General features: G+C 39.0%; 1 protein-coding gene across 1 annotated transcript in view; it reads left to right on the forward strand.

Annotated features, from left to right (window-relative positions):
• THADA (THADA armadillo repeat containing) overlaps positions 1-19,619 on the forward strand; it is a 166,635-nt gene that overhangs the window by 118,733 nt on the left and 28,283 nt on the right. Inside the window, exons 32-36 of the mRNA XM_035559176.2 lie at positions 9,160-9,566; positions 9,890-10,011; positions 11,802-11,874; positions 14,428-14,572; positions 17,472-17,603. Of these exons, the coding sequence (XP_035415069.1) occupies positions 9,160-9,566; positions 9,890-10,011; positions 11,802-11,874; positions 14,428-14,572; positions 17,472-17,603 (879 nt within the window). The remainder of the gene's footprint in view (positions 1-9,159; positions 9,567-9,889; positions 10,012-11,801; positions 11,875-14,427; positions 14,573-17,471; positions 17,604-19,619) is intronic.

The raw sequence follows: 19,619 nt of genomic DNA on the forward strand, positions 1-19,619 counted from the left end.
ATCTCTGGTTGTGAGCCAATTTTTCTGTTTTAATCTTGATTTGTAAAGTTGTTTCAATGAATAAAGGGTGAAGGACAAATCCAAATAAAACTGTTTCTTGATGTGTTTATCTAAGGGGCCCCAGGAAGTGCTGTATATGAGTTCCAGGCCACAGGCTGAAACTGATTTTCATCAACATAAACGGGAATGCAATGTAATGAGTCTGCAACTGGTTAAAATCAGACCACTTCTAATTGATTATGCCTGTCTAAAGGGGCTACAATTACAAAGAGATTTTCAGTGTACAACCCGGTTTGGGCCTTTCCTATGTTACGATTATTTTCTGTAAGTGATTTGTTGTCTTCAATTAATAAAATCTGTCTCTTAAAGTGCAGGACAGCCCTTAGGGAATTTACTTCACAAATTCAAAACAATTTAAAATGTCAGATAAGGAGGGCAGGGAGTAATGGATACCAAAAGCATATTTTTCCAGCTAAAATTTTATTGCTAGCCAAATGATGATTATTTATCTTAAACCAAAACAACATCAAAAACAACAACGACGACAACAACCAAACAAAAAACCGTATAGTTATTCTGATTTGTGGATTTGGACAGAAATGTTACCTGATTCATGTCTGTTGGAAAATACAGCTTTGTTTTCCTGAGTTAATATGTGAAATCTGGAGCCTTTGTTCCATCTCCTGATGAGGGTCTTCTGATGTACAGAAACAATACATAATGCCAAGATTATGTAATTTACTTTTTTTTTTTTCTTTTTTCAGTTACCATTTGCAGTTAGAATGCAGAAGAGACTGAATCAAGCCATTTTTAAAAACAAAAATGTTAAAATATATAGATAAAAACACTATTTTTTCCTTCATTGGAAGCAAACAAAAATTCTTACAAGATCTACGATTAGTTAGGATGAGCAAATGCTCATCGAATGCTTCAGTATTAATTGTGATTAATAATAATATGCAGTAAATTTGTTCTTGCACACCTCTTTGATGTATTGTTTCCACAGTAACTGTTTTTACAAAATCATACGTCTGAAGCCTTTCCAGACTAACGAGTGGAACAATGCAGTCCTCTTCCAGAGGATTTTCTGGTGCTTGTACCCTGCTAAAGGGCAGTTAAGTTATTCCTCCACAGGTGAAACAGCACCGAAGTGGGTTGTTCAGGAACAGAGGGAAGTTTCAAAACTTCATGCTTCAAACAGTACTGGAGGAAGCAAATAACACTGGCATTTTTGGAAGGGAAAAATGCCTCCGAGTCCAGGTGAGATTTACCAGGTGTGTCCAGCCTTAGCTGTGTTTGTAAACTCGCAAGTCTTGATCTGTGGGAGTCAGGAGGAGGTCTCTCAAGCTGTCGTGCTACAGATCCAGGTGAGGATATGTAGTGTCCCACTGACACTGTTATGCACTATACTCCAGTTATGCATTATCCTCCGATGCTCTCAGAGATGGGCTTTGCAAGGGGCAGAATACCAGACTGCAGAGAGGCTATGCTATGTTACAGTGCTTCAGAGGATAAGACTCCTCTCTGAATATTTGAACTTTTGACAGGCGTCACAGACATTCCTGCTTTTAATTTTTCTTCTGGAAATTAATGTGTGAAGCTAAACAGTAAGATGAGAGCATTGCTGTGATCCTGCCATGTTGCTAACACAGGAGCCAGGGCAGTGCACTGTGGCGTAAGCTCAGATTAGGATGTTCTTTCTGTCTGTAACAGATGACAAATGCCAAAAAGCAAAGTGGTCAAATTTTCTTTCTTGCTGGCCTTTCAGAACACTTTTATTATGGTATTGTTTACAAATTATGAAGGATACAACTCACGAAAATATACGTGACTAATAAAAGTACATTTTACCCTGGGTTGTGTTTAAAAAAAAAAACAACAACAAAGAACACTTCTCCATAAACAATATTCCATTGTGTCGATAAAGCAAGTCAATATAAATGTAATGGGGTGCAGAACACAAGTCAGGGAAAAGATGAGAGGGGAAATCTGCTAAAGATAATCCTCTCTGGTCATTCTTTTATCTTATACGCATACTGTCAGTCTCCTGGTTGGTTTAACCTGTTATTGAGTATAGTGTATTAAAATTTTGAGTTCGTTGAGAATGAGAAGACATTTCAATAGGAAATCAAAGTTGCGAATCTGTAATTTAGGAGAAGAAGCCACTTGAAGTCTAGCCAAGCATTTTTCCTTTCTGCGTTTGTAGGGGAAAGATTTATAAAAGTTCTTGTGATTAAACAAACTCCAGTGTTGTTGTCGTCAGTGGTAACGAAGTTACTCAGTGTTTATATAATTAATACTGTTCATAAATATCCAGTTTTGGTATCAAAATGCAGCAGCCAGTATTCTGCTCTCACTAATACATTTTTCCTTGAGTTTTGGAAACGAGCATTTCCATTTTCTTGCTGTCTTCCAAACAGCGTAACCTTTTGTAGGTACAGCTTAGTTAAGACTTAAGACTTAAATTCTCCTTTTGATCAGCTGGAGCAATTGCTTTTTTTTAAAAAAAAAAAAAAAAAGTGCATTGCATATTTATGTATGAGATCAGAAATATGGGCAATTATGTACAACTGTTTTTATCCTTATCCCCTTTTCTTGATGTTTTCTTATGTGACAGAATACTGTGTTTTAAGTAACATGTATTGAAATACCATTCTCTTAGTTACACTTGGTCTTTTTAATTTGAAGTTACGTATTGGTAGAAATAGTGTGTAAATGTCTAGATGCTTTGCAATGAAAACACAATTTATTTATTTTTTAAGTAGGAATCTCTCAAACATTTTGCCTGAATGAAATTGTAGTTAAAGGACTTTCAAATAGCACTTGAAGGCTGTGCCCACAGTTTTATTTTTCTGCTATCTGTTGTACTTCTTTCTTTTTCTTGTTTTGAAAGGAAGCTAAATGGTAAGTAAGGTGAGTTTTCCTGCAGGCTAACTTAGAATCTGATAATGTCTACATGGTAAAAATTTGGCAGGAATAAATGGGTTAGTTATTTTAATCATACTTTAACTTCCTTTACCTAAATTCCTAAGAAGTGTAGCCAAACAATCATTGTGAACAAAAACATTGGCAGTTTGCTAATGCATGTTTTGATTATTTGGTCTAATTAGCTTAGAAAAAAAAAATCCATCTGAACAAATTGAAAGCAATTTTTGTTCATTATGTCACAAATTATATAAACTCAGTGTGCCAATGTATTGTCTGTGGCACTTGGTCAGTGTTACTGTTTTGATTCGAGGAAAGTAAAGATTTATAATGTATTTACAGCATCATCTGAATGGTCTGTGCCTACTGACATTACAGTAGACAAGTCAAAAGGAAGTGTAGACAGGTAACCAATATTCTAATTTAATACATACAGGTCTGCTTGTCCTTAAGTATCTTAGCATTATGGTCTAAAGATTCATCAAGATGGCTTGCATTTTAGTTGTTTTGTTTTACCAGCATGCATTCAAAATAAGATCTTATTTTAAACATGAACCCTCCCTTTCCATTGTAGCTCATAATTGATGAACTTCAAGATGACAAAGTAGCTTCCCATTTTACATATAGAATGCTCTCTGGTGCTGGGATTATAGAGATCATTGGTATCGCCAGCTCTTGATGATTTAGCATGGTGTTTGAATTCCCTTTTTAAAACACTCAAATGAGTCTCTCATTCTGGGCTTATGAAGCTTTCACCTCATCTGGAACAGCCAGTACCCCCCGTATCCATCAGCACTGTTGATGGCAGAATTGCCCAGCACAACATGGTCACTGCATTTCTGTGACTGTGCCAAATAAAGCTGAAACCAGAATATCCACATCACTGGCAGACAGGAAAATGAAAGAGCTGAGGATCGGATCGTTGGAGGGCCAAGATACAGGGAGTGATTTGTGATTACACAGACAGTAAAATGCTAGGGGCAGACTGAGTGCCAGATGTGCTGTGGTGGCCAGAAGGCATCACAAAAGTGAGTGGGAGACAGTAAAGCAAACTGACTAAGACTGGAGGGAATAAATTCTGGGAGAAAGGAGGAGGGGGCGTGGAAAGCCAACAGGTAGTCAAGGAAATCCAAGAGGTAGGACGTGCACAGGTGACAGAGACACAGGAGGAGGAGAGGAGAAGTATTTTCAAAAAGATGGAGGAGTACATGGTAAAAGGAGGAGGAGGGCTGTGGAAGGTAGAGCGTGGTATTGCTAAGATGCTTTGCTGAGTTGGGACTATGGAAAGGTGTTATAGGAAATGAGCAACCATTGGGCAGAGGGGTGTTGATCGTGGTTAATGTCAGCTTTTAGGATTTCCTTGTGACAACAGAGTGCTCATCCCTATGAAAGCATTTCAGGTTCTCTTTAGGTTCCAGCATGTTGCAGTGACTGACCGGCATTGCCTCATGGCTTTCTATCTATGAAAAAGAAAAAAGGAAAAAAAAAAAGTAAAACTTCGAGAGAGAAACAATAAGAAAAAGACAGTCTCAGTGTCCAGATTGAGTGCTTTTTTTTTTTTCCTTTTCAGAACTTTCCCTTTATACTTTAGCAAATACAGTGGGATGCTTCTGTCTGCAGTAGTAAATTATCAGTGGATTCTGGTGGTCCCTCCTGTTTGTAGTTTTGGATTGTGTTGTGAGTTCTGATGCTTAGTCTCTGATGTTGAAGATACTGCAGGAATCTTTAAAAGAAAACATCCTACTTAAAATATGGCCTTCCCCTGATCGTAAACAGTTATCTTAGTTCTGCATTGCAATAAAAGAGACTTTTCTGTTCTTCGTTTCTTCTTCTCATTTACCAGTGACTTCTCCTAATCCACTTCTAATAAAAAGGGAAAATATGAAATAAAATACTTGATACTCATCTAGGAAAATCTTTTCTTAGCTCTGATTACATTTCAGCCTTCCCTGTATTCCTGCAGCCTCTTCAGATAGCCTTGGATAGATGGTAGTTTTCGGGTGCAAAGGACTTTAACCTCTCCTCAGTCCATAAGAGATTCCAACTTCCTGCAGATCTTGGTGAATGATGCTGGATATCCAGATTTTTGGTGTTTGGACCCTGTTCCCTTCCCATAACATTGTAATGCAGACGCAGCAACATGTTGTTGTTGCCGTTGTAATTTTTATTGTCTGACTTTGCAGTGTGTCAGTATGATTTCTGGTGTCTGTAATAATTTCTTCCCTTTCCCCCTACTTTGTTCTTGTGTTCTGGAACCTCTAGTAGGAAGATGGTAGATGGCATGGATGCTCAAGGGGCTGCATGCAGGAATTGATCTTTATAGTGTGAAAATACTTAAATGTATCATAATCACATATTCAGAAAAAAAGCTCACACAAGAGGTGTCAAATTGGCAGTAGCCTAAATAGCCTTTGTAAAGTTACCTGCTCTAACAGAAATACATAACCAATGCTGTACATCAGCTGACAAGATGATGAAACTTCAGGTTTTAAATATAGAAGGAGTTCAAATGGTTTCTGTCACTGTTGGATGTACTGTAGAATTGAGGTGAAAGATTGGCTGAGTTGTCCATAGCTGACAGCTTGCTAATTCCCAAACAGGCAAGTTTTCCTGTTCTTTCTGTATGCATCTAGTTATTCCATAGCCTGTCCTCAGCATAGAACTTGCTGTAAATATGGTTTGATCACAAATAGGATAAAAAGGCAAACCTTCAAACCTACCCCCCTCCCCAAATGACAAACCCTGTCAAAATTCTATGTCCCTTACTGTCAATAATAATTTTTTTCCAAACAGTCTTCTGAACTAGTATAGGGAATGCATATTTTGAGTTAGAGATCTACTTTCCTAAGTATTAGTTGTCTCTGTTGATGATACGGATGTTGTGTGTGTATCTCAGTGTTGCAGACATAAAGGGATTGAGGAAGACTGTGAGATGTTTGTGCGCTGTGGTGCAGAGAACCAAGTGGTTGTGTAAGATGTGTCGCTTCCTAGAAAAGAGTCTTCCTGTCCCACACAAATGAGGCAATCCTTAAAGGGGGAAAAAAAATAATCCACTTAATTCCTGGGGGCTTTTCTGCATCTCTCGGCATCCTGGAGAAGACTGCCCTATGCTAGGATCCATGTTACGTCAGCCAAAATTTGTTCTTTCTCGCAGCAGCTGGTTGTTGAAATTGTACAGTATTTTTTGTTTGTAAATAAGTGTGCCTCTACTGCGTCTTAACAGCACCAGACATTTACTCTGGGAACCAGTGTGCTTTTTTTGTTTAGTCAGATACTTTGATTTAAGCCAAAGAAAAGAGTTTACTTAAAGTTAAGCAGAGGAGAAAACATTTACATGAAAGCCAGGAAAGATTTCATAGAGACGAAGTTGAAGGCAGGAATATTTCCACTGTGCTGTAATAGGATGGGTTTCTTTCCTTCTGTACGTATTTGTGTGAAAAAGAGTGCTGGAGTGTGTAGACCACAAGATGAATGTAGAAGGATTTGCTCTGTGGTGCTCTGAGGCTAAGCAGAAATGCAGACAATCGTATTTTGCTGTCAGTCTTCCTGTTGAGACATCCAATTTTGAAGAGACCTTCTGTAAAATAGATGAGCCAGGCTGCCCAGTCCTTCACAACAACATGGGAAAAACAGAAGTCATCCAGAAGGCTTCCAGAAGAGAAAAAGCATCTGATAGGCACCAAAGGAGAGCATCTGTGCCATAAAGCTATTGCATTGCAGTCTCTGCAAGTTTAGGAGTTCTAGGAGCTAGTAGCTCTGCCAGGTTTCTATATGGAAATAATTTTCTCCTCCAAAGAAGAAGACAGGGTGAGGCTATGTTGGCCTTGCAAAATTCAAGTGAAACATCAGATCTGAAAAGTAGAGCATGGCCAGCTCCTGGCTTTCACAGGAGGGTCACTGCTCACTGTCATAGCTGTTCCTCAGTGTAAAGCAACGCTGATAGGACACAAGGCACTTCTTGCAAGTCTTAGGAACACCCAGGTGGTACGAACAGCTAGGGGAAAAGCGTGTTGCCAAAATGTGGCCGAGGGCAGCAGGTAGAAAGCTCTGAAACTGAAGCCATTTCTCTTCTGGAACCGAGGCACTTGAACTCAAACCTTTTTATTTCAACTGCTTGGGATTGCTTCTGTTGTAAAACCGATGTCTGTGGAGTCTGGCTGTGTAATAAATAACTGGGACCACAGCCTAATCCCTCTCCAAGGCAACCAGACGGTTCAGAAATTAAGGAGTTCTGGCAGCTGGATACTTGTCATGTGACATAAGCATTAATACTAGTTTATGCTATAATTCTGGTATTTAATGCCAGTCTGTTTGGAGAGGCTTTGGAAAATGTAGCAAGTAAAATATACCAATTTGCATGTTAGGAGATGGAAGCCATCTGGGGCATCTTGAGGATTGTGCTGTGACATAGGTTCACAGTGATGCTGCAGTTTCTCTGGCTATATCAGATCAGCTCAGAAAAAAATTAGTGAAAACATGTATGACGGAGCTAATGGTTAGGTCATATGTCTGAAAATCTTTTTCAGACACCAAATTTCTGTGAAGCTGGTCCAGAATTACTCAGAAAACACTTCTGCCTTGTGTGCTAGACAATCACAACCATGTCAAGTTTCCATGTAAATGTCAGACATGTTGAGATGGCTTTGAAAACATTTGAATATGAAAGAGCAGGAAATTTCACTGTAAATAGAAGGATTAGGGAAAGGTCTTCAAGGGCAAAAAAACAGGAGTTCATATTTGCATTGCAGCTTCCTGTCAGGTTCAGCAATTTAGTGGTAAAATTTGGATAGGCTTTTTGGTAGTACTCCATGTTTACTTAATTATAAGTAGCAAAGCTATGTGGCAATGAATTGGTGCCTTGTAGATACCAAAGAAATCTAGCTAAGTTTGCTTTAATCTTTGTATTTAATGCATTTTGATAGAACAAACAACCTTCTAACATCCCACAGCAGGAGTTGCAGCCTTTTCTCTGGGTGAGTTTCTCTTGAGGACTTTCCCTTACTTCATGTTTATATTTGAGTTTTGTGGGATATAGCATATTAATTTCCTTGCAGCACAAGCAATACAAACATCTCCAAACTGGGCAAATATCTCGGTTTCAGTATTACAAAATTCTTTGTTCCTGCTGGTGATGGAGATGGTTGAACTCAAGGAATGTGAGGATTTCAGTCTGCATCCATAGGAGAGAGAGGACTGTTGATTGTTTCTTTCATTTTGTGTCAACATCGACAGCTTTGCTGGAGCCCGAAACCCTGTGGCACCGCAGACAGAAGTGACCTTTTTGTTAACTCCAGAAGGTGGTGGTGCCCTAAAGCTGGTTCTCGGGCTGTGCTGTGCAACTGGGGGGCAGTCACAGCAGTGCAAGTAGCTGAAGTGTTGCAGTTCCTGCCTCCATGCATGAGGTGGATTATTACTGTGCACCTCCTTTTTTTCTTAGCTGTGGTAGCTGTTCAAAGTTAATAGGCATAGGATAGTGGTGTTTTTTGGTTCTTGGTTTTTTTAATCTGTAAATTCTTTAGATTGGTACAGACAAGACAGGTCTATTTATGTAGAAAGGGCATCTTCTTAATGGTATCCTTTTCTGACTGAATCTTTGCAAAGGGTGGGACTTCCGGAATTACCACAGTGGCTGTGTCCTTGTTACTCCTGACTTCACTTGCAGCTGGGTAGGCTGACAGAGAGCACTTTGCTGAGCTGGTCTCTGATTTTAGAGCTACTCTGTCAAGGGTGGTATGATTGTATGTTTATATTGGTCCTTTTTGACTTTCCAAACTACCTACATTTTTTTCATCTGTATTTAAATATGTGTACATTAATCACTTTTTACAGTGATAGTGCAAAACATATACAAGTTGCAAGACTGTTATTATCAACTTGATTTAAGAAAATACTTATCAAACAGTTATAACTGGATAAAAAGTAATGTACAAAGTTTTGTAGCATTCTTAAGTTGTCTGAAGCTCTCGCCACATGTTGAACAATTTCTAGTTTTCAGAAAAGTTTCTGCCCTATTTATTTGCATTTAAATATGAATAGACATGATATTTAGGAAAGCTGTTTCATAATTCAAAATTAGGATAAAATGAGAATCTACGTTTTCATTTTACTCCTGAATTAACCTTGAGAGGCCTTTTTGCATGCCTGAAGTTTTTCAGCTTCAGAATCACTTTGTTGCCTGCAGCAGATTGTAACATCATGGATTTGTCACTTTACTTAGTTTTATTCTCATTTCAGGAATGCACCTGCTTGAGTTTTGGGAAGAGATGAACAGAGTTATCTCAGATTCTGAACTGATGACAGGAGTTCCCTACTCATCTGCAGTACCTGGACTGACACAGTATCTCCAAAGCATCACCAAACTTGTGATATCCGTGCTGTCGGTGACGACAGGTGCTGACATCCGGAGCAGCAGTTCACCTGTTGCAAAGAAAATAGCCAAGCCACCATTGTCAATAGTTCATCTCCTTCATAGTGAGTTTCATGAAGTACGTCTCCTTGCATTGGAAGCAGTATTGCTCTGGCTGAAACAAGCAAATGCCAAACAAATTGCAGAAGAAGGTGTATTGTGTTTGCTTGTTGACTTGGAAGGCATTCTTCTCACAATGGCTCTGAAGGAAAAGAATCTCGAGTGTTTTTACAAGGTAGGAGAGTGCTACTTTATTGATGTTTGGTATGTTTTCACTAAATGATATTCTTAATTTTTACTAGTATATTTCAAACATACATGATGTTTTTAAATACTGTATGAGTAGTTTTTTGTTGTTGTTGTTTTGTTTTTTACCATTGAATAGATCTTTGTTATAATTCTGTATCATGTTCTTTTGTAAAGGCAAGAACTTCTTTGCTTTTTTAACGCTATCAGGGGAGAACCTTAGAGTGGGGCTTGAGTCGGTGATTTAGTAGTCTCACATGTACACGTTCACATTGAGATTGTTTGTAAATTCTTTGTGAATTGTGTGTGCAGGTGCTGGAAATTCTTTACATGATGGATCTGAGAAAAGTTCTTCCAAAGACTGAATGCGCTATAAAAATGAATCCAAATGAGCTCTTAACCTGGAGTTTAAACATTGTAGATATCTCCAACAGGTATGGTCTGCCATGAATATTAGATACTTGTTTTTGAAAAACCTTGAATATTCAAGTGTCAATTTATCAGATTTTTGGGCTGTACATTGATTAAAAATTCATATAAGCATGGCTTATTTTGAAAAATGTATCTTTTGATGAGATTTTTTGGAGAAGTTAGATGTGGATCTGAATTGTTAAAATGGCCCTCAAGTCATACTGGCAAGCCCCCAATAAATGTCCAGCAATACAGTTCATGAATAATAAGTTACTACAACTATCAGATGATAGCCAGTGACTATAGCTATTCCAAATGGCAATCAGGAAACACCATAATGCACAGAGGTGAGGATCCAAACATACACTAAATTGCTCTGCATCTGCCATCCATTCTATTCTGGTTTTCTGTGGAAGGTCTGTATAAAGTGACAGACATGATTTCCTTTGTTGGATTAGCAAAAACAGTTAACCTTAAAAATAAAAACCTAGGCCTAACTAGTCCTCACAAGATTATTTTGAATTTAGGTTCTGTTTCTTGTGCATTGTGGGCTGTCCAGCCATGCTTAAATCTATTCCATCCTGTAGACTGGATGCATATCCCCAGTGCTGATGTTACTCATTTTTTCACATTATCTGGATGCAAGTGTAAAGTTTTGAATGCACAAGAGAAGAAAATTGAGACTTAAGCTGTACCTTCAGATCTGGTACACACACTGTCCTGAAGTCTAATTGGACAGGGCTGGCTGCTCCTGCTCAGGCTTCCTAACCTGCAGTATATATTGGGAGAAATTGATAGTCTAAGCTTAGGTTCAAGGGTATAGCACCTCTTTGAATGTGCATCCAGAGAAATGAAACTGTCTGTCTACTGTGTGCTCTCCTCCATCAGTATATAGTTATTGAAACAGCAATCCTTAATGACACTGGGTCTGCAAAATCAGCACTAAGTGCCAGTTTGTAGTTCACACTGAATTAGTGGCCGTGTCTGTCTGTTCATAAAAGAATGGACAAAGAGGGTGAAAAGTGTCCAGGCTCTGTGGGCAAGACTGTCCTGTTTCTAGCAGTGGTGTTTGTCTCTTTTGGAAATCATATAAACATCATGCCACCATGTTACCAATGTATAATATTCAGGGTTTAGAGTGTAGGACGGCATTAGATAGCTGTGCACATCTGTGGTTGATTTGCACTAAATTTGTCAAGTTTAAATGATGATGTGGTGTGTTTATTTCTGGAATGAAATAAGATACACTTCGTAAAATAACACTGGCTGGTGCTATTGAAGAGGGAAGTCATTGAAATAGCAGACCTTATTGGTCAGGCGTTGCCATTCTCTGCCAATAGACCAACCCCTTCAGAAGCCATGGTGCCAAGCACCGTCTCCTGAGACCCTTTGAGCAGTACTGAGGCTCAGGAGCCAGGAGTTGGTGTCTTGTGCACTACTGACTTTCCTAGCAGTTGTAGAAGAGAGATTTCTGAAAAGTAATGCCAGCTTGAAGAAATGCTTTTGTTTATCATTGCAAATAATGTCTGGTTTGTTTGACTCAGGTTCCATTTTCAAATGTATTTTTCTACAGGAAGTATGTAGATAGAAAAAAAAAAAAGGTGAAGATGTGAAGAAAGAGCATATTTATTTTGCATATTAACTGAAAATTTAACTAACGTCATGATCTGTAATGTAAAGCTCTGAGTGCTCAGCTTGCAAGATACCCATTGGTGATAGGAACAATTAAGAGCTAGCTGTTTTTCTTCTAGAGGTGAAATGATGGCAGAAGTAACTGCTTTGTTTTGATATGTTCTTTACCTTTTTTTCTCAGTGCTGAAATTCAAAGCATAGCTCTCAAATTTGCCTCAAAGTTGGTTATGCATCTTCTACAGAATCATCAGCAGGTAAGGGAAAACAAGCAGCTTAATTCTGGAGTTTTTGATGGTAGAAGTAACGTGGCTGCTTTTGGATAGAAGCCCCAAGCTTGTGTTTTCCTGTGTCATGCCCCAAGCATGTGTTTTTCTGCCATTACATCTTCCCCTCTTAACTAAGCACTGCATTCGGAAGTGAAACCTCCACCAGCAGCACCTCAGTATTTCCCTTTGAAAGTAATTCCAAGCTAAAATACATAAATAATTTTTTTTTGATGGATTAACTTCAACTTCTGAGACCATCCGAAGTAGTCACTATAACGTGGAAAGAAAAACACCGACTAGTTAACACCCTGTATTGAACCATCCGTATCCTAAAGTGCGGCTCTGTTGTGGTTCCTGGTTGCAGGGGAGGCAGCAGGACGGCCTCCTGGGGAAGCAAGAAGGTGCAGTGGTGTTGAGGCTGATCTGGCCTTGCCAAGTCTCAGCCTGGAGGCGCTGCTTTCCGAGCACTGCAGCCCGCTGTCTGCGTGGAGTTTCTTACTGAATTTCCTCTTAAAAATCGTTTTCTGAACACTAGAATAAATATAAGAAGCCTTGTAAAATTCAAGATGCTGTGTTCTCTGTTGCTGTTTTTATGGACTATTTGATTTCGATTGATAGCAACACAAATTACTGCCTCACGTTTCTTTAGATTTTAAGTTGTCAGTCTGTGATACCACATATATATGCATAGAGCAGTGCTGATGCAGCTTTTAATACTAGGCCATTTTTATTTTTTCACATTTTCGAAGATACAAAACACACTTTATGGAAACTTAATTTTTTCCTTATAGCTGTTGTTTTTATAAAATACACAGCAGAATTGATTCACATTTTATGTTACATAAACTTCTGTCTCATTAAAAAAAGCCACAGAATTGCACACAAGAAGTGGGAAAATTAAAATGACTTATGTTGTTAATTCTTTTTGTTTAAGAAAGGCAAAATGCACGGACTTCAAGTTATAAACAATAAAACAACCATGTAAATTTGGGTTCACAAATAGACTTGGAACATAATGTTGCTGTGCAGTTTTCTGATAATTTATGAAGAGGAATTAGTGAAAAATGCTGGCACGATCTGAACTGTAGTGACGCTAACACAACTGCTTCTAATAAGCCTGTAAATCATAGGAGACCTAAGACATCTGTATGGAGAGTGCTTTCTGCTTTATAAAAGATCAGGTACACCAGGAGTTTTACATCTAAGTTTCTTTGGGCTTGCATTCAGTTTGTGCATCTGTAGGAGGGGTTGCTTGAGATAATGCATGTGTCCATTCAAAATTTGAGTAATTGTGATCTTTGAGGAGATTATTTTGTTTAGCCCATTACAAACTCTGTAGGAAATGCTCAGGCTCCGTCCCTGCGTGCAGCACTGGTACACAGGCACGAACCACTCCCAGTGAGGCAGAGCACAAGCAAGGTTTCATTTGCCCCTCGATGAGTCCCCCTGCACTTCTGTGCACTTTAACTCGGCTCACCTTAACATTGGTTCTCTTCTGTACCTTATCTGCTTCATTTTTTCACTTCCTTTAGTAAAAAAAAAAAAAAAAAATAATAGAAAAGGAAAAAAAAAGTACAGTTGCACACAGCCTAAATGTTTCCAAGCTGAGCTTGTGCTCCTTTTCTTTTCATATGTGAGGACTACTTCTTCCCTGTTACGGCCCAGCTGTCCCAATCGACATCAGAGTTGACAAGTCTTGGGAGCACAGTTCAATTTGCAAGCAAAATGCATGTTATTTCTTTCGAAAAAAATCTCAGAGCCATTGCTACACGTCAAAAAGAGTCAAAGCTTTGGTCCATTATTCCTGAGTTGTCATTTTCCTAGTGTATGGCTCTGACGACTAAATATTTTCCACAAGGTGGCAACTGAAGGTTTTTTTCTTTCCTGTTCTTTTTTTGTAACTCTCCGGCTTTCAGGATAGCAAGCTTTGCTGTATTTCAGCCACCAATCAACCAAGATTCCTTCAGTGTTTTGAATGCACATGCATCAGAGCCCGGGTTAGCTCAGCAGTCTCAGTAAAAACAATTGTCCATCCCCAGTATCTGCAGAGGAGACAGGTGCAGTTGCTTTCTCCTCTTTACCAAGCACTGTATTGTTACCAAAATTCCTACCATGATTGTTTGCTACAGTTCATATGCTCTTAGCTGTTTTTCCAGATGCACATACCAGTCTACATGTAGGATGCTCCTGTGAATTCCTTTTTTTTCTGTTACAGTCCAGTGTATCCGTCTTTAGCATTCATGTTTAGCATAGAGGACAAAAGGACATGTTTTGACTTACGTGGTCATTGGTGAGTCTGGTGTAAAGGGGTAGAGTAAGAGAATTGCCTATGAATATGGGTACAACTAAAGCAAAATCCTCCATCTTACCTGTTTGTGTCATAGCAAACCAACTTTCGAATGGACATAAGATTCACCACACTGGAAAAAAATGGGTTTTACTAATGCATTGTATCTCTTTGGCAGTTTGTAGTTTAATGTGATGGTCACCAATAGCGCCGAATGGTACAGCATACTTCTCCCATGTGTTTTCTACTTTCAGATTTCAGAGGAGGTCTTAAAAAAATGGGTTCAACAGATAATTTCTTTTTGTGGAGACGAGCAACAGACAGAAATGCTGTTAGCAGCTGCTGAGGTACTTAAAAGTATAACACCATTCCTTCTGATCAATGAGAAGCTCATTCTCGGTGAGTAGTTTGAACACACTTAATTTTCTGGATCTTTTTAGATGAAACCCAGTATCACATGACTTAAAATATATTATGGTACATGTATATGTACACACAGTCAGAACACACAATTCAATCAAACGGTATTCTGCAAATTTTTATAGGGCAGTGTACTAAACATTATTTACTTATTTAAGCTATAAATTTATTTAAATTCTGGTAGAAAGAGCACGTGTAGAGCTTCTTGCAGTAACTCTGCAGAAGGGGAACATGAGGTGCTCTAATGACTGTAGGCCAATATACATCTCTGTACAGATCTACTGGCTTGCAATTGCTCTCTGACCCAGGTCTTTCTGACATATTCTGTTGGTGATATGGACATGCTTACAGTTTAACATCGCGAGCACAACAAAACTGTTGGCTGAATGTTGAAATTGAAGGCTTCAGTCTAAGAAAAACATTCTACTGTGGAACAACACATTCTACTATGAGAATGATTAGTAATTATATCACATTATACTACAGAGGTATGATGATTTTTTAAGTTAACATTAAACCATCTACTTAGAAAACCACCCAACAAACAAAGAAAAACCCTTCACAGCCTTATTCAACAAAATATTAGTGACTGAGAGAGAAAGCTATGTGAAATTCTGTGGTCTGTTGTACAGAAGAGTTTCTTGGTTTTGCCTTTTTTTTTTTTTTTTTTTAAATTTAAAAACCTATCTCCCCCCCCCCCTTTTTTTTCCTGTCTTTTGTGAGCACAGAGTAAGGGGATTTTGTGACTAAAGGGCCAGGATTTATCCAAAATGGTGAAGAAATTGTTTTGCATCTTGAGCAAGACAGTAGGCTTTAAATGCTTTTGGTTTCTGTAATAATTTGAAGATAGCTATTTAGAGCTTTCTAGTTTGAGTAGCTTGAGTTCACTCATATAGACTGGATACAAATTTTTGTTAGGCATGAAGAATGGTAGTATTTGTTATGCTGCAGATAACGGTGTTTTTCAAAAGTGAGCAGTTTATTTTGAGGTGTCTTTTGAGAGGTATTTATAATATTTAAGAGAGCAATTTATTATGCTTGAAGTCTTAGCAAAGTGAAACAAACAAACCAACCAGTAAATAAAAGCCCCCAGAGCATCAGTGGATGGCCATTTAAATTGGCTCTTTGCCCTGAAAATCGGACCTGGGTAAGAAAGATGCAGAACTAATCCTCCATACAACCTAGAATTGCCAGTCTGGGGTTCTTCACAGCTCTGAAACTGTCAAGTGCTGCAGCGAGAATCAAGGGCACGAGCTGCTCTTGAGCTGCAGTGATATAAACCCAGAATCATTCTGTTAAGGGGGTCGTGCACACACAAACAGATTTGATTTTTATGCCTCGTTCTGCATCAGCTTGTTTGACCACATATTCTTGAAAGCAGAAGGTAAAGAAAAATGCAGTTGTATGAATTGTAGCTGTAGTCTTCCTGATAGGCTTCCTTGAAGTACATTCAAGGCTTCCTTGAAGTGCATTCATAAGAGGAGGGCCAGTGCAGGTCAGCATGTACTGGATTCCCCCATTTCTCCGTCACGTTGCTTGAGTGTTCAGAAGAGTCTTTCTGGAAAATGCATTAGCAGGCTTCCACCTCTGGCAGGTATGATACCAACTTGTTTAGGTCAGAAAGCTGTTGATTGAATCTAGAATAGGATAATTATTCTGCTCCAGCTGTGCCAGCGTAACATTATTGGGCATATTGTGCTATAAAAAAGCAACTACTTTCCGAAATTATTATACTCCATGCTATTCCCAAATAGGCAATTTATATGAAATATGGGAACGCTTCTTCTGCCTGTGAAGTAAAGCCTCAAGCAGTTCATTTTGGCCAAGCAGTGCGATAGATTTAATTGTCTGGCCAGCCTTGTAATATAAATCTCTGATAGACCTGTTGATAACATGCTTGAAGCAAACCAGCACAGCAGTGAAGCAGCCACTCCGTTGTTCTCTGTGATCACCAGAAAGTGATAGTATCTCACAACTGACTGCCTCTAAAAGGGATGTTCCAATGGATTCCTTTAACCAGGATGCTCAACGAGAGCTGAAGTCAGTCCACCTTAATCATACCCCAGCAAACCTATGAGTGTGGTGACTTTTGCACTTCAGCTGGTCATCCTTCATGGGGCACCCCTAAATGACACAAGGGTTTTGTAAGCTGTGTACAGCTTGTGATGTGCATTGCCTCTGGGGTGACAGGTGGAGTCTGAGTTTTACAAGATGATCTCCTCCACCTTGGCAGTTATCAGTTACAGCTGTGTGCAGGTAATTACCCACATGGATTAAACCTGGCTTGCTCTCAACAGATGAGGGCATTAAGGGTGGCAGGGCATGTTGGTGAGGTGAGGTGGACATGGGAGAAAGGGTGATAGGGAGATCTCTGCAAGGTGTGATTGTTTGATGTTTCTTGCAGGTAATGGCATTTGTGGCCAGCACTGCTGGCAATATTTGAACAAAATTTGGTTTGGCAGCCTCTGTTCTATGCAGAGTGAGACAGGAAATCCATCATCACATTGTGTTAATGGATCTCCAGCAGCAAATCTTTTGCCAAACAGGAATTATGCACTCTAGAAACTATAGAGAGTTCAGAACACCCAAAACTTAAAGTTAACTTAGAGCAATCCATTCTCTGGAATGCAACTGGAATTGAGTGATCTACTGTTTAAACCAAGCTGAGACAACCACCTAGATAAAGTTCACACACAAGCAGAAAAGATTTTTGTTATATTCCCAGTTGTCTTCCTAGTGGATTGCCAGTGCATTTCTCCTGCCCTCGTTTCACTGTTTAGCTGAATTTGTCTTGTTTAAGTGTGGAAACACAATTATCTAATTTATTTGAATGTTTGTAAGAAATGGAATTCTAATTTTTCTCCATAAATAACTATAGGTCTCTCTGATACCCTTGCGATGTGGAAATGTGTGATTCTCCTGCTGCAGAATGAAGATTTGGTAATAAGGGATGCTGCTGCTGAGGTTATACAAGTGGCACAGTCTCAAAAAAAGAGCAGTAAAGGAACAGGTATGTTAACTTTTCTTCAGTTTTCAATAATATTAGATACTTGAGAGACAAAAGTATTTCAATTCTCATCGCAAAATTCTTGCTAACTGTAAAATGATCCATGTATCTCTCAAACCCCTACCATGGAAGATCACAGTAAGTTGAGATTTTACACCCACCATGCCTTATTATTTTGTTTTTACTGTTCTTGGTATAATTTGCAATTGGTTATGTGGGTATGTAAAAAGGACAACAATAGCATTCAGCTTTACGGTTCTTGCTGTGATAAGTCAACTATCACATAAGGAGTAATGCTGGAAATTCTTTAATGCCAGCATTGCTCTAATACAGCGCAATGGAAGACAGTGTTTGGGTCTCTGGTCATTATAATAGCCTGGTCACAGTGAGGAATCCGGAAAAACAGTATTCAACTCATTGATTCGTTATTAGACCTTGAAATCCATTTAGTTCCAGATCAACGAATACAATTCTCAGAACACCCACAATGTGCTTTCAAGGACGAGGGCCCTTCTTTCTGCATGCCCTAGTTTACTCAACCCTGGTAGTTTTAAAATAGCCACAAACTTGAGTAGGCTTAACTAATTAATGTATTTTGCTTTGAGAGCCTTTGCTGAAGCATTCTTCTGTGTGCTGTGAATAAATATGAATATTGCTTCCAAGCTGATCTCTCTCTGGTGGACCCTCCTGGTCTGTGCCATTCAATAATGCCTGTACAGGCTTGGCTGCAGTCAGTACAATGTGGTTGGTCATCTCTAAGTGAACTTCTGCTAGACTGTTGATAAAGCAGCTCTCTGGTTTAAAACAACCACGGCAGTAAAAATGTATGTTTTCCACTGCTGTAGACAGAAGTAGCTGTGGATGTGCTCACATGGCAGATGTAATTTTGAGCTGGTGCTGTTCAGGCACCGTGCTGTGGGGTAGGAGAAGGAAAAAGGAGGGATGTGTTAAAGATGGCTTTCATCATCCTCTGAACTCCTACAGCTCTGATTCCAGCACACTCATCACAGCTCTGGCAATTTATCTGGTCCCTGCTACAGCTCTGTTGAGTATCAAGAGTCTCTGTGTATGTGTCTCAGGTCCCTTACAGTGGCATTTTGGGGCCATCCTCAAATACCTCAAGATAGTACTTTCTCTGGAAACAATGCAATGCTGTTCTCTGGCTCCTGTATTTCATCCCTTTTTCCTAGTTGTGTCTGCATGCCATGAGGTGCTCCCCCATAGCTGGATGAGAGGTTAAGGGCTCTGTCTTCCTAATTAATACCAAGGTGATATCAATACTACCAATTTGTTAAGCATAAGTGGCCATAACTGAGGAAGTAGTATCATAATTGGTTTATATTTTCAATGTTCCTAATTAGGATAGGGACCCCCTCCCCAAACTTGGGTTAACCCCTTAGTTATACTTAGTTTTGCCTTCCTGTACTTTCACTTAAACTGCTTCTAATGAAATCAATGTCTTTTACCTGTTGTGAATAGCAAAAAACACCACTTTTGAAAAGAAATAATAAAGTTTCTTTCCTCCTTCATTTAGCATGTCTATTATTGTTCCTTCCTGTGACATTTTTCCTCACTAAACTCCTTTTATTTCTCTGTGCTTTGCTTTCTAGCATTCAGGTTAGGAGGGAGAGGCTTCTTGCCACTGTGGTTTTTGTTTACAACCAGATAAAAATGAGGATTACCTTCAAACGTTGTTTGTTGCTTTCATTTACACACTTTGTGTCGTGTTCATGTGAGATAACGCAGTATGTTTGGGTCTGGGGTTTTCTGCAGACGTTTCATGAGTCACTAGTGCTCTCTGTCCTGGACATTTTTAAATGACATTCAAATCTCTCTATGTTTTTCTCGGTTTTCATTCTACGGAAGTCTGTTCTTTTATCACAGTACTGATTTTAAAATTTCTAAGCTAAAACACCAGAATTCACTAGAAGCCATAAAACAGCTCTCTTTATACCCTTAATTTGATAAAAATTGCTGGATATCTTACACTGACTGACTTTTCATTTCCATTATACGATG

Source organism: Cygnus atratus, chromosome 3, assembly GCF_013377495.2.
Source record: "Cygnus atratus isolate AKBS03 ecotype Queensland, Australia chromosome 3, CAtr_DNAZoo_HiC_assembly, whole genome shotgun sequence".
In the NCBI taxonomy this organism is placed as follows: Eukaryota; Metazoa; Chordata; class Aves; order Anseriformes; family Anatidae; genus Cygnus; species Cygnus atratus.